General features: G+C 35.6%; 1 protein-coding gene across 6 annotated transcripts in view; it reads left to right on the top strand.

Moving 5' to 3' along the window:
* Nucleotides 1-16,094, top strand: part of Phtf2 (putative homeodomain transcription factor 2) — a 110,459-nt gene that overhangs the window by 52,493 nt on the left and 41,872 nt on the right. For 5 of the 6 annotated variants that reach the window (XM_020187285.2, XM_074064894.1, XM_074064895.1 and 2 more), the window contains 3 exons: nt 8,028-8,084; nt 14,489-14,558; nt 15,091-15,249. In XM_020187285.2, coding sequence (XP_020042874.1) covers nt 8,028-8,084; nt 14,489-14,558; nt 15,091-15,249 — 286 coding nt within the window. Of the gene's footprint in view, nt 1-8,027; nt 8,085-14,488; nt 14,559-15,090; nt 15,250-16,094 lie in introns of those variants that run through there. The other variant, XM_074064896.1, reaches the window with a different exon arrangement.

The following is a 16,094-nucleotide window of genomic DNA, read 5'->3' as shown; positions in this document are numbered from 1 at the left end:
TTTCATTTTTCTTTTATTATTCATATGTGCATACAAGGCTTGGTTCATTTCTCCCCCCTGCCCCCACCCCCTCCCTTACCACCCACTCCACCCCCTCCCGCTCCCCCCCTCAATACCCAGCAGAAACTATTTTGCCCTTATCTCTAATTTTGTTGTAGAGAGAGTATAAGCAATAATAGGAAGGAACAAGGGGTTTTGCTGGTTGAGATAAGGATAGCTATACAGGGCATTGACTCACATTGATTTCCTGTGTGTGGGTGTTACCTTCTAGGTTAATTCTTTTTGATCTAACCTTTTCTCTAGTTCCTGGTCCCCTTTTCCTATTGGCCTCAGTTGCTTTAAGGTATCTGCTTTAGTTTCTCTGTGTTAAGGGCAACAAATGCTAGCTAGTTTTTTAGGTGTCTTACCTATCCTCACCCCTCCCTTGTGTGCTCTCGCTTTTATCATGTGCTCATAGTCCAATCCCCTTGTTGTGTTTGCCCTTGATCTAATGTCCACATATGAGGGAGAACATACGATTTTTGGTCTTTTGAGCCAGGCTAACCTCACTCAGAATGATGTTCTCCGGGAATTAAAAGTTTTTTAAAAGTCAAAATAACTAATTTCCACTTACTGTGGCTGGAGATTTATCTGAAGATTATCTATTAGAATAGACTCATTTCTTCCTGTGTTTCTTCTCCATGTACTTGGGGATAATTTTGGAATGTCTACAAGGACAACAAAATTTTGGGGATTGTAGTTTTCTTTTACTGGGTATTGATATTTTATTTTCACAGGCACTATTTTGTTGAATAACTTTAACTTTGCTGCATTGCTTAACTTCTTAGTTTTCTCTTTTAAACTTGTAGGTAGATCATTATGGCAGTTCAAGCCATATATTTTAGGTAATGGAGGAGGTGCTATGAAAATCCAGGTCTCACACAGTCTAGGGCTTTTCCCACTCCCGTCAGCAAACGTTAAGAACTGATTGACTAAGCCAGGCATGGTGCAACCTGTAATCCCAGCACTTCAGAGACTGAGGCAGGAGTATTGTGAGTTTGAGGCCAAACTGGGCTACATAGCAACACCCTGTCTAAAAAGCACACACACACAAAAACACAAAACTAAACAAAACAAAAAACCTGATTGACAAAGACAGGGGAAAGAAATGGGTTAAAACCCAGCCCTCCAAATATTGGAAGGATATTTTCTGACTGATACCATTTAATTATTTTTTAATCTTTTAAAAATTTTATTTCTGAATTAACATATGAAAGAATGTCTTACATATTTGGTTTACCTATAGTTTTAAGTTGTTTAGAGCAATTTTCTATCAAATATGTGTGATGATCTTCAAAAGATTCTTTAATCTCACCTCTTGCCTTGGGGATATTCTTTTTTTTTTATTATTCATATGTGCATACAAAGCTTGGGTCATTTCTCCCCCCTGCCCCCACCCCCTCCCTTACCACCCACTCCAACCCCTCCCTCTCCCCCCCACCCCCTCAATACCCAGCAGAAACTATTTTGCCCTTATCTCTAATTTTGTTGAAGAGAGAGTATAAGCAATAATAGGAAGGAACAAGGGTTTTTGCTAGTTGAGGTAAGGATAGCTACACAGGGAGTTGACTTCTGTGCATTGTAATTTCCTGTGCATGTGTGTTACCTTCTAGGTTAATTCTTTTTGATCTAACCTTTTCTCTAGTTCCTGGTCCCCTTTTCCTATTGGCCTCAGTTGCTTTTAAGGTATCTGCTTTAGTTTCTCTGCGTTGAGGGTAACAAATGCTAACTAATTTTTTAGGTGTCTTACCTATCCTCACCCCTTCCTTGTGTGCTCTTGCTTTTATCATGTGCTCAAAGCCCAATCCCCTTGTTGTGTTTGTCCTTGATCTAATGTCCACATATGAGGGAGAACATACGATTTTTGGTCTTTTGGGCCAGGCTAACCTCACTCAGAATGATGTTCTCCAATTCCATCCATTTACCAGCGAATGATAACATTTCGTTCTTCTTCATGGCTGCGTAAAATTCCATTGTGTATAGATATCACATTTTCTTGATCCATTCGTCAGTAGTGGGGCATCTTTGCTGTTTCCATAACTTGGCTATTGTGAATAGTGCTGCAATAAATATGGGTGTGCAGGTGCCTCTGGAGTAACCTGTTTCAGTCTTTTGGGTATATCGCCTTGGGGATATTCTTGTCCTGCTTTTAGCAGGTATACTCTTGGAAATAAAGGTAGACTACATTTGTCCTGTCATATAATTGTCTTCTGATATTTGTCAAGTGAGCCAAGCTAGAAAGGGATTTGGACTCTATATTATCTTTTTGTAAAACATTTGGTGTTTGTGAGAATTAAAAGCTTGCATTTCAGAGTTTCTTAAATGAGATTCAAAAAAATAAAACTAGGCATGAAAGTAGTAGGGAAAAAGGTCTTTGACGTACAGTATTATAATATGTCTGTTCACTAAAGAAACTAGATATTTAAAATATGTTTTCAAATCTGAGCCTCCCTTCACCTTGCTTATGTCTATTTGTGAACTCTTAATCTTTTATCTAAGCACTTAATCTAATTAAACTATCAGTAACGACCTTTTTGAAGCAAGACACCTTCTCTTTAGCATCTTGATACCTGAGCTACTAGTCTTCTGAATGTGATGACCTAAGGGGTAATCCAATTACCTAAGAGTAGCTTTTCAAAGATACTTCATTTCTAGAATTCCTAAGTGGTTCCTGTTTCCCATTTCCTAATTATCTATGTTTTAACATTTGTACTTCTAATACCATCATATTCATTCCAAATTATTTTCTTAGGCGTCTGAGCTGGCCTTGGTAGATACCTGGATAAGGGCAGTCTTTTTTTCTACTTACTGATCCTCTTCTTTCCTCATCCCCTTCTTTCCAAATTTTCCCATTCTCCCTCTCCTGTTCTGTATTCTTCTCTTCTTCTCCATCTGTGTTTTTGCACTATACAGAAAGATATAAAGCTAGAATGATGGTAGGTAGAGGTAAATGATTCCCTATAGTTACTGTCCAGTGATAAGAGTATGGAACGTATTTCGTTTGGGTTTTTTTTTTTTTTTTTTTTTGGTACTGGGGTTTGAACTCAGGGGCTTTCACACTTGCTAAGCAGGTAGTCTTTCATTTGAGCCACTCCACCAACCCTTGTTTATGTTGGGTATTTTCAAGATAGGGTCTGTTTTTGTTGGCTGGGCTGGCCTCGAACCTCAATTTTCCTGGTGTCAGACTCCCAAATAGCTAGGGTTATAGCCATGAGCCACCGATGCCTGGCCGTGTTTCGTTTTTCAGACTACTTCAAATTACTTTGGAGTCCAAAAGTCTTCTTGCATATATTTGTGTATACTGTATAAGGTAGTATACTAGCTACATTTATTTTGCATTTATATTTTGTTCATTTTCCTTTTATAACAATCTTCAATACATCAGGAAACATCTAAAAAGTACTCATTTCAATTTTAATCTGTTTGATATTACTAAATTCTGTATTTCAGTTTCTTTTTTTTTCCTTCTTAATATCTTGTTATTCTTACTGTTTTCAGGATGTTTTTTGTTTTGTTTTGTTTTTTGTTTCAGAAACTGACCTTGATCTCTATAATGGCTTAGAGTTTATTTACAAAGATAAGAAAAAAGGGAAAATAAATTAGATGAGACAACAGAAAAGACAGAAAATATTTGTATCTTATTTAGTTTTAGGGATGTTGTTGGCTATGTGTTCTTCCAGGAGTAGTGACTTTTATAGGAATTAGGATTTAAAGCTTATAGAAAGAGAATTTAGAATTATCCTTGCTGTTATTCTGGGGAGTTTTTTTTTTTTTTTTGTGGTGATGTGGGATTTGAACTCAGGGCCTTATGCTTGCTAGGCAGGTACTCTTAACCATTTGAGCCACTTCACCAGCCCTTGTGGAGAATATTGTAAGAGATTGGTATAGGATTGTCAGACTGTTGTTGAAGGTACAGGATGAACTTACAGAGGTCAAGTGTGTGGTCATCTGGGACCTGGAATAGGACAAGCTGATTCGAGGTCAGCTCTGGTTAAGTAACAGTACAGCAGAGCCTTACTGTATTCAGACATCTCTGAGAGTAAGAACAAGGGCATTGGTAAAATTGCTTACTGTAGTTAGGCACCAGAGAGTGAAATTCACATTCTTTACATGTACAGAAGTATTGACTACAAAATGTGAATTAGGATTTCAAAATCTCTTACAATATGGAAGTAATATTTTTTATCCCTACTTCAGTCACTTGTGAAGAATGTGGTTGGATAGGTATTGATCTATTCACATTTTAATTTCCCTGATATTTCTAAGTATCTACCAACAAAGCATTACTTCAGTATATATCCTTTTGTTCCCATAAAATGTAGATACTTTTACAAATACCCAAACACTGGAGGCATTGGAAGTAGGCAAAGGAGGTACATGAAATTTAGAAATAGCCAAAATACTTGTAATTTTTTAAAACTTTTGAGACAGGCTCTCACTATATAGCCCAGGTGGCCTTGAACTTTTTCATCCTGCCTCAGCCTCCCAAGTGCTGGAATTACAGTTGTGTGCTACCATGTCCAGCTCAAAATATTACATAATGTTTTTTCTCAATTGCAGGCATATTATTTTATTAAAATTCCTGTTCTATTAGATAAATGTTGCTACTGAACTTAGGTTTTTTGAATGGCATTAAGAAAATAATATAGTTGTTGTTTCTGATTTTTCACAGAGAACTATAGTTGAACTTGGCCTTTAATTCTATGTAGCAGAAATACAAAAAACAAACAGCTGACAAATTTGGGTGACTGAATCAAGTCTACCAAGTATTTATGTCAGAGGTAAAACAGAAACTGGAAAGCCTGTCAAGTTGTTTGCTTTTTAAATTTCAGAAGCACAGGTTTGTGAATTGTTCTTGATCCATGACCCTAAGACTTGAGAAATTGATTCTTCTCTTCCCCAGTCTAAGTATCACTTCCTTCTTGCTCTATGATGATTGACAGTAAGATTATTCTTCTTTCAGGGGAAACTTGACTCCAGCCACAGGTGTTGTGATCTACTTTCTTGCCAGATTTCAGCTTGGAATAAAATGAGATTTTAGACGAGAAGGGGTCTTTAGAATTCCTTCACTGTTTCTTCTAGGATTCTGTCAGTAAGAAACAAACAATTTTCAGAGATGATTCCATCTGAATTCATATGCAAGGGTGGTTTGTTAAGGGCATATACGTCACTCAGCAGATCCCTGAATATCTTCTGCAGCACCTGCATTTGGATTAATACCGCCCTTGGTTTCCTCGAAGAAGGCAGTCTGTTTGCTTATGTAACTTTCTGGTAGCATTTTTAAAACAAAAGAAGGCTGTTGCAAAGGAGAATTGATGCCTCCACTTAAAAACTTAATTGCTTGCAATTGAAAATGATGTTTATCCAAATTAAAAAAAAAAAAAGACCCTATAAAACATTCTGTTGCAGGGAAAGCTGCCCTGTTACCCATCAGTCTTTGAATAAAAGTGACTCTCCAGGTAAACATCCTATTTTATCCTATGACTTTTTATAGAAATAATCATCACCACCCACTTTTTAGAATTGCAGTCTGCTACTTACAAGTAAAATATCTCAGCCTTCAAAAAGTTTTTCCACTTTTACCCTCTGCTTCACTACAGGATTTCTTATATTTCCATACCTTTTAAAACCTGGGACTGCTGGGCACTGATGGCTCAGCCCTGTAATCTTAGCTGCTCAGGAGGCAGAGATTAGGAGGATCTTGGTTCAAAGCCAGCCTGGGCAAATAGTTCACAATACCCATCTCAAAAAAAATAAAACCCACCACAAAACAGGGCTGGTGAAGTGCTCAAGGTGTAGGCCCTGAGTTCAATCCCCAGTACTGCAAACAAAACAAAACAAAACAAAAACCCTGGGGCTATTGAGTATAATTCTGGGGTTGTACCATACCTAGTTACATGAAGGGCTGACATGTATTTTTTATTTGATCTATTGCATAAACATTATTTTCCCCCAACTGTTAGGATTGTAAAACATGTTTCTATGTCCAAGTCCTTGAGTCACCTTGAAATGAAAACAATGTTCTTTAAAAGAGAATTTGAGCATTCTTTTGTATAGGAAAACAAAATTATTATGCCAAAATAATCATTAAAACATACCAGTGCCTATTCTTTATTAATTATGGTTATTGTTTCACTAAAAAGTGCAATGCAATGAAATGGTTACACATTTTAAAAATAAGTTATAGTGGGGCATGGTGGTGCCTGCCTATAATCCCAGCATTCTGGAAACTGAGGCAAGAGGATTGGAATTTGAGGTAACATAGTGAAATTGTCTTAAAAAAAAAGTTATGATTGGATTAAATCCAGTCATTCTAAATTACCAAGTTAGAGCAGAATCACTCCTGTGAAATATATGTTCCCTAATTAACTTTTTTTGGTTTTTAAAGAAGATGATTGATGTTTGATAACATTCAGATTTTAAAAGGACTGTAGGCAACTATTTACTGCAGGTCAGGTCTCCCACTAGGTATAACCAGGTGGTTGTTGCTTACCAAGGGCTACTGTCTTAGGGTTTAGTGGGTGAGAATTTTAGTTACATGCAAATGAGATTTTCAGTATAAGTAGTTTGGTCTAGGTGTTGTAAGATTTTAATTTTCAGCCTATATTGTAATGTGATTTTTAAAGCTAAGAAAGGAGTCGTAAAATAGTATAAAACAAGTTAGGATTTATTGTGCTATAATAGTATGAACAAGAAAGTGTAGAAGAGAAAATTCTAGAGATAAAGGACTCTTACAGAGTCATTTACTAAATTCTTCCTCCTTCATGTCTACCTTTAAACCATTCTGATCATTTTAAGTTCTCATTTCTTGAAATAAGATTAAAAATAGTGTTTGGATAACAGGAATTTGAGGTAAAATGATGTAAGTCAGAAAAATGCTTTCTACTTTCTTACCTTATAATAGCTTTGCCTCTCTGGTCCTTATCTGTCTTTAGTCCCTTAAGTATACTTATATGAAAAATTTTAATTTCTTAAGATTCTGATATGTGATTAATACAAATAATGAAAATCTACAGTCATAATTACAGCCCATTGACCCATTTCACTGTCGTATTGGATATAGGGAATTCAGTAGAAACTGAAGACAGTGAGATCTAAGCAAAGAACTCAGCTACCAGCAGTGAAAGATGGCTTGTTCTTCATGCTCTGGTGAGAGTAATAGTTCAAGGAATTTTCCAACATCTGAGAGGAATAATAAGAATTTTATTTCTTGATTCTTTCCTTGTATCTTTAGTTGTTTCACACCTTAATTTTCCAATTTAAACCTCAAGTGGTAATTGTATCTGCATGTTTATGAATTTCTAATTCCACAGAATATTATTTTTCTTCTAAAAATTAACTCATAAAGGATTTATCACTTGGGAGATCTTTTTCAAGGCACCAGCACTGTAACAATTGTGGTGTTCCACTATTAGAACTATCTAGAGGAATCTTTATTGTTTTTGTTTTCATGATACTGAGGTTTGAGCTAAGGGGCCTTGTACTTGCTAGGCAAGCACTCCACTCCTCTCTCCCAGTCCTCCTTTAAAAATTTTTTTTGTCAGATAGGGTCTCAAACTGTCAGACCATGAATGTCCTACCTATACCTCCCCTATGACTGGGATTACAGGCATGAATCACCATGCCCAGCTTGTTTGTTGAGATGGTGGGGAGGGGTGCCTTTACTTCTCAAGTAACTGAGATTACAAGTGTGAGCCACTGTTTCCAACTATAGGGATTTCTAAAACATATTGTTGAGGCCCACTCCCATAGTTCTGATTCAGTAACTGGCTTGAAGCTTGAGAGTTTGCACTTCTAACAAAGTCCCAAGATGATAATAAGAATGGTTCTTAAGCCATACTTTGAGGATCACTGCAACACAGTGTTGATTCCCGAAGTCTGAGACAGCTAAATCTAATCTGCTGAAAGAACACTGAGTAGCTTGGAGTTTAAACACACTTGGGTGGCACAATGATCATTTCATATACCATTATCTTTTTTCTTCATAGATTGGTGCATATGACCAACAAATATGGGAAAAGTCTGTTGAACAAAGAGAAATCAAGGTAATAAGTTCATTTTGTTTATCCTGAAATACAGTCCTATAAATTATTAGTCACATCTTATTTCATATCTTTCTATATACTTTTAGTGCATAAATTAAAATTTATTCTATCCGAACATTTAAATAAAGAGTGAAACTCGTATAATGGAATAGTTACGTTTTTACTTCTGATAATTTTTTTTGCCTTTTAGCATCTTTTCATTCATTTTAAATTTAGTTTCTAATGATTATTTTTTGTCAGCTTTTTTCCCTTTCACTTGTCACCTTATACTTCTAGTTTGCTTTTCCTCCTTTTGATGCTGTCATTGCTCTGTACAGTTTATTAAACTGGTAAGTGTCTCAGGATTTTCCCATCTGAGTGATCCTGTGCAAATGCTGCCCTGCTGAATTGAGAGTTGCTTTTGGTGCTACTAACAGAATGACTCAGACACAAAAAGAGTTATTGAATAGTTGCTCATTCTTAAAAAAGAATTTAGGAAAGTAAAATGTCAGTTAAAATGTTTTTATAGACTATTTCTTCTTGAACATGTAATCACCTCTCTTATGCTGGTATTTTGCTCGCCTGTTTTGCTAGCATAAAAACTACCTTAAAACTTAATTTATTGTTTCTCAGTACTGTTTTTTGGTAATAAAATATATTTTTTTTTCATTTGCATAGATACTAATCAGTATGTTTCTGCATGAGCAAAATTTAATCTGGTCCCAGAGAATGTTACAATAGTTACTTGACATTTTCTATTTTATACAGAAAGGTTTACAGTAAGTGGAAAACTAGTGTCTATAGTTAAATATTTGTTCAAAAGATGTCACTGTTTAGACAACTGAGTCATGTATAATAAAGGACAAAATTCTTTGACATATGTCAATTTTATCCTTAAACTATTTTTATGAAGAATCAGTGCATTTAACAAAGTTGTGATATTAAGTCATTGGAACAGAAGGATGAAATAGTTTTGTAGATGAGGTACACAATTATACATGAGATTAACTTCAATCCAAAGACACATGTGTAAGGCTGTATGGGGAGTACAGAGGGAGACAGTCCTGGGGAAGTTAAGGAAGATTTTTTACATAAAGGAAGTGGCTTATATGCAGAGTTTGTCAATGTTTGGGGGAGGCTAATAGGAAAGACATACCAAATAGGGGAAGAGCATATGAAAATATACATAAAAGAAGGAAGGAACATGACTGAGTCAGGAATTCTCAAGGAATTTGATTTGGTAATAGATTGGATTGAAGAAGGACATTAGGGTAGTTAGGAGTAAAGCTGGAAAGGTAAATGGAAGTCAGATAATGAAGGGTTTGAATGCCTAACCCAAGAGTTGACACATCATCTGGAAGACATTCTGGGAAACATTGAAGGATTTTAAGCAGAAAACTAAGCTTATCATTTTACAAATTCATTTAGACAGTGCTAAAAATAATAGGAAATACTAGGAAGAGAGGAAACTTAGAATTCTGTTTTAGAAATATGCAGCTGGTACATGGGAGAGATTTGGGAGTCTAAGTATATTTTTGTTGAATGGCAGAAAAAAGGAACAGAATATTGGGAAACACCAACATTTAATGAATAGGTAAAGAAGTACAAAAAAAAAAGAGAGAGAGAGAGAGAGAAGTAGGAACTCCATGGACAAAGAGTGGAGAAAATTTATAAAGACGAGCTGGAATGGTCAAGTGAATAAACAGTAACCGAGAAGTGTAGTAAAATGTCATTAAAACCTTTTTACTCCTTTTGCCTAGGCAGCCTTTAACTCACTGGACATGCGGTATAAAACATCCTGAGAAGTCATGTTACAATTTGGCACATTCGAATGTTCTATGAAATTTAAAAGCCTCAAAAATATATATGTTGAGTCCTAACACATAGAGGCAGGAAGATTGCAAGTTTGCAGGCAGCCTGGGCTACATAGCAAGGCTAGGTCTCAAAAATAACATCAACAACCCCCCTCACACACACATAAATATTTTTTTTAGTTTTGATAGCTATTCATCACAAATTACTACATTACTTAGGTAATGTTCTTTCAAAATTAAAAAAAAATAATTAAATTAAAATTAACTTTTTAAACAAGGTTTTGCTGTGTATCCCAGGCTGGCCTCCAACTCACAGTACTCCCACTTCTGTCTTCTGAGTGGTGAGATTACAGGTGAACACTTCCACCCCTGGCTCCAGCTGCTGCTGCTTCTTTCTTTTAAAGAACTGCTGTAAGGCCCAAAATAAAGGTTAAGGTAAAGAGAGATTGTGTTACTGGCTTCTTGGTACCATGGACATCCTTAGGTAAGGCTAGGACCTATAATTCTTTTTGAAATATTTTTCCCTTTAAAAATAGTATTTTGTAGTTGTACATGAAGAATTAACCACAGTATTTAAACTTGCTGGTTCTTTTTGCAGTACTGGTCATTGTTCTACCACTTGAGCCATGCCCTCAGTCCTTTTGCTTTTAGTTTGACACAAGATAGGGTCTTGTGTTAACTTTGCCCATGCTGGCTTCAAATTTCCATGCTCCTACTTCCACTTCCCAAGTAGATGGGATTACAGGCATGAACCACCATGCTGGGCCCTGTTATTTTTAATTAAAAGTCAATTTTTTGACAAGTCTAAGAAAAGCACATTCCAATCTTGCTTAACATTCTAGTGCAGGAAAATTACTTACAATATAAAATAATTTTGTATTTATTGTAAGGAAGGATAACACAGATAGAACTGGAGCTCATTATGTTGAGTAAAATAAGTCCAGCACAGAAAGACAGGAACCACATGATCTCACTTGTGTGTGGAATCTAAAAACGTTGATCTCATGGCAGTTGAGAGTGGCATGGTGGTTACCAGAGGCTAGGGAGAGTAGGGAGAGGGAATAATGGGGAAAACAGATAGGAATAAGAAATTCTAGTGTGCTGTTACACAATAAGGTGACTACAGATAACTATAGATAATGTACCATAGATTTCAAAAACTATAAAAAAGGATTGTGAATGTTTTCACCATAAATGAATGGTGTTTGAGGAGGTAGATATGTTTGCCCTGACTTAAACGTTACTCATTATGTACATGCATCAAAACATTGGGTGGTACATAATAAGTATTTAGCTTTTGTGTCAGTTAAAAGCAAACCACACCAAAAAAGTAAGTGCAGGACTTTACCTTCTCAGTATCTAGCAGACTTTTAAAGCTTCAACAAAAGCTTATGCAGTCACTATAGAAGAAAAAGAGGAGGAAGGAACTGAACTAAAACTGATTTCCAGAAAAAAAAAAATAGAACTAGCATGTGATCCAACAATCTTACCCCCGGATATATATCCAAAGGAAATTAAATTAGTATGTGAAAAAAAAAAATCTGAACTCTTGTGTTTATTGCAGCACTATGTACAACAGTCAAGAAATTGAAATAGACTAATCATCAGCTGATGATGGGTAAAAAAAGTGTGGCTCATGTATACACTGAAATACTATTTGCCCTAGAAAGAATCATTAGCCATAACAAAGAATTCTCATTTCAGTGATGTTCATGTTCTTGATGGAATGTAAATATTGTTGAGTTCCATGCACAGGAAGTCTAGGTCACTGAGTAGAGTACTTTCTAAATTTTAGCAGCTCTGTTCATTTTTTGGCTCAACATTATCTTTGTATTTGGAGATTTAAAAAATAGAAGATTTTATATTGCTTGAGCACTGTGAGAATGTGCTGCAAGAGTTTAAATGTGCATCCAAAGAGTGTAGCATTCTGAGCCTTGAGGATCAACTTTCATTTGTACTGCTGCTTTCTATTTCTATCTAGTTCATAAATAAGTACTTTTAAGTTTTTCATTCTTTTTTTTTTTTTTGGTGGATTGGGGTTTGAACTCAAGCTTGCTAGGCAGGTGCTCTGCCCCTTGAGCCACCCACCAGCCCTAAAATTTTTCATTTGTGTTTCAGAAATATAGTCTTCCTCCCTCCCTCCCATCTTTCTTTCCTTCTCTCTCTCTCTCTCTCTCTCTCCCTCCCTCCCTCCCTCCCTCTCTCTCTCGCAATACTGGGTATTGAAATTAGGGCCTCATGCTTGCTAGGCAGTTGGTCTACCAATTCATCCACACCTCCAGCCCATTTTGCTTTAGGTGTTTTTCAAAGAGGGTCTCATGTTTATCCCAGGCCAGCCTGGACCATGATTGTCCTATTTACACTTCTCATCTACCTGATATGACATATGTGTTCCACCATGCCCATCTTTTTATTAGTCCAGATGGGGTCCCACAAGCTTTTTGTCAGGGCTAGCCTTGAACCACGCTCCTCCTGGTCATTACCTTCTGAGTACTTAGGATTATAAGGGTAAGCCACTATACCTGGCCTTAGAAAAAGAATTATAAATGACAGAAATAAATTAAAATATGTTTACTGTTTTCAAATTTTTACACTATTAAAAGTAAAACTTCCATTATAATAAGCTTTACACCAAATCAAAATAGTGCTTAATTAATAAAATATTATTTAAATGTATGTATTATTAGAGTCACTTTTCCAGTTTGCAAAATCTTGGGAATAATTTATAATCTATCAGCCATTCTATAGACACATTAAAATGGAATCAAAGTATATGATTGATTCTCATTATTTGTGGTAGTTATAGTGTATAAAGTCCCCACAAACACTGAATTAGTGAATAAAAACCTTTGCTGGAGGAAATAGAGATTTAGGTTCCTGTGAGCCTTTGGATACAGCGGTTTCATCACCCAATAAATGCACATCTGTTTTGTGTATGTTTCTATTTAAAGACACCTTATTTAATAAATACTACTGATTTTCATTAATCATGAACTCATGGCCAAATAGTACTATAACTCAGATCTAAACAGATGTTATGTGATACACATTTTCTCAGTAAGGCATACCACAGCCTTCTTGCACTTAGAAACACTAGACAGTAATGATGCATTGTGCTTGTGGGTCATTTTAAACAAAAAGTTTGCTAGCAAAAGGCACAAAAATGTGAAAAATACAATACTAAGTAGACTGAAAAAAATACTGTTTACAGCAATGAGAGCTGAAACAAGAAGGCAGAGGCTTGCTTTGTGTGCTGTCAGCCGGGATTGTATGTTGGATATTGCTAATTTTTTGCATGGGCTGACCTGAAACTATGATCCTCCTATCTCTGCTTCCCAAATTGCTGGGATTATAGGTATGAGCCACCACACTCTGTCCAGGCATATGGATTTTGATGTGTAAATAAGAGTGAGCAATTTTGCAAATACAGAAATCTGAGAGCATGAAGATCAACTGTATATAAAATTATTATTCCTGTATCTTCAACCCTGACTTTTTCTTCCTTCTTTTTTGTTTTGTATTTTTGGGTGGCTTGCAACTTCAGATTGATAGAACACTTGAAGGGGTTCTGAGGGTAATTGCTTTTGATTTCAGGGTACATTTCTAGTATAGTTGTTTCTATTAATTATTACCTCAGTTGGTGTCCTTTTGTTCATTTTAGATTCAAAGAGTTTTAATGTAATTTTAACTTTAGGGAGTCATTATTCAATTAAGACCAAAGAAAGGACTTCCTGCAAGTTGCTTGCTTAATTGAATGAATAATTTAAAAATCATCTAAACCCTTGTGTCATCTCTCAGCTCTTGTCTCCTGAGGTCTTTACTCTACACTCCTCCAATTCTTAACATATTAATCTTAAGTTATAATGTAATTTATTTTTCCATAGTTTTTCCCCACTAATTTTGACCTTTACTCCCACCCTCTACACTGACTACAGAAATTTAATATTAATCACTGTTCAGCAATTTCAAGTTTAAATGAATTCAGTTCATAAAAACTGCCCTCTCTGCTTCCTCTTCCTGTTCATGGCATTGAAACTCTGAGATGATGAGGTGACATTATGGTCTGATCAGTGGTTGGCATGTGAACATACTGGTATCCCTGGGATGTACATCATCCTCTCTGGGTCTCAGCAGATACCACCCTACATGCTAGCATCTGCTGAGAAGTTTGCATTCCTGTCTGGTCTTCAGCTCTCTTATCCACTGCTTTTAGCAGCAGCACCCCCCAATATCACCTCTTGAGGGCCTTTGGGGCCTCTGCTCTGCCACTCAGCCTCAACAGCTTCCTAATGCCAATCTGGGGCCAAGTGCAGTTTCTTGGACCATTTAGGCTATACACCCAGGTTTTCTTGTTGTAGTAAGTAGTCTTTGTATAAACAGACTTTGTATGTTGTACATGTCCCTAAACATACTGTTTGGAAAGTAATAAAATTTATTACAGTGCTATAATTATGGTCCATTTATAGTAGATGTATAATGTATCTTTTTGCGTAGTATATTATTTAATGAGTTTATTTTAAATTGAAATCTCTAGAAGTTGATTCTTTTCTGCTATTCTGGATTAGAAGAATTCATATGTGGAATTCTGATGCTACTTTTAATATATTATAGGGATTAAGGAATAAACCAAAGAAAACAGCACATGTGAAACCAGACCTCATAGATGTTGATCTTGTAAGAGGTGAGTCTTGGATAAATAATTTATTAATATAAGTGCATACTGACCTTAAAGAAACAATTCAAAATAATTTAGATATATGCTTTTGTAGAAAAGTAATGTGAGCCTAAAGGAAGATAGAAATAGCATGAATAGGAGAAAATGAAAGCATTCAAATACCATTGAGTAGTAAATAAGTATAAAAGAATAGCAGTTCATGTTTGCTTATCAAACTATAGGATCTAACATTATAAAAATTAAAATGGTAATCTAATTCCTAATTGGAACTGACATTTGAATACTGTCCTATGTTTATATGTGGAAGAAATTCTACTGTTATTTCAATTAATAATTTTTTAAGTACCTGAGTTAATATGATAGCCTGAAGAATTTTTTTTAAAGTGACTACTACCTCACATTGGCTGTTTCTCACTCACAGTGTAGTACAGAATAAAATTATATGTGTCATTGTTTCTGAAACATTGAACTTTTTTCTTTTGGAAAATTAAAGCATAATAAATGTAGTCTGCCATGTATTTTTTTTTTTTTTCCTTAGGATCTGCATTCGCCAAGGCAAAGCCTGAAAGTCCTTGGACTTCTCTTACGAGAAAGGGAATTGTTCGAGTTGTATTTTTCCCCTTTTTCTTCCGGTGGTGGTTACAAGTAACATCGAAGGTCATCTTTTTCTGGCTTCTTGTCCTTTATCTTCTTCAAGGTATAATTAAATAATTAAGTGATGGGAATGCACTTTGCTTTTAACTCTCAGGATGGTATATTTTTGGGGTTACTAAGCTAAATATACTAAGTTAATACATGTTCTCAATATATATTTACTACTGAGTATGAAGTATAAGTATGTTAGTAAGACACAGAACTACCCTGGTATTAAAAATGTTTAATAAAGTTTTTTTCCAATATGATCTTTTTCAAATTTAGGTTTGTGACTGGCTAAAGAAAAATAGAAACTGGGAGGATTTTTTAAAGTTAGAAAAAATACCTTTTGAAAATGTTCCCACCATATATACAAATTTTGTTTTTCTTGCCTAGAACGTGATTTGATTTTTCTATATCTTTTTCCACTGTGATCTGAGCTATACTCATTCTGTCTTGAAATTTTATATACTATGCATGCTTCTGAGTGCTTTCTCAGATTCTCATTTAATTCTCACAAGAAGCCAACGAAGTATAGGAACTATTATTATGCCTACATTTATGGGACCTGAAAAACCTAAGGATCCAAGTGTGGTAGAGCCCAGGCTCAAGTCCAGGCATTCTGACCCCAGAGCCACACACTAACAACTCTGTCATGCTGCCTCCAAACACATCAGCATTCTAGTGCATAGTCATGTGGTAGTATGCAAGATGACATATGTAACACCAGAGAGTTTCTGAAGACTAAGGTGGGGACATTCACATTCCATCACAGCTAACAAAGCAATTATTTTAACTTGGTTGAGGCCCTTCCAGCCTTTTTAATGTGTTATTTTACAAAACATGATTTTAATCCTGAATGATTATTTACACATATTTTATCAACAGACTCTATGTAAGGGATATTTT

The sequence above is a fragment of the Castor canadensis genome, chromosome 2 (assembly GCF_047511655.1).
Source record: "Castor canadensis chromosome 2, mCasCan1.hap1v2, whole genome shotgun sequence".
Classification (NCBI taxonomy): domain Eukaryota; kingdom Metazoa; phylum Chordata; class Mammalia; order Rodentia; family Castoridae; genus Castor; species Castor canadensis.
This window is presented reverse-complemented; position numbering and strand designations above follow the sequence as displayed.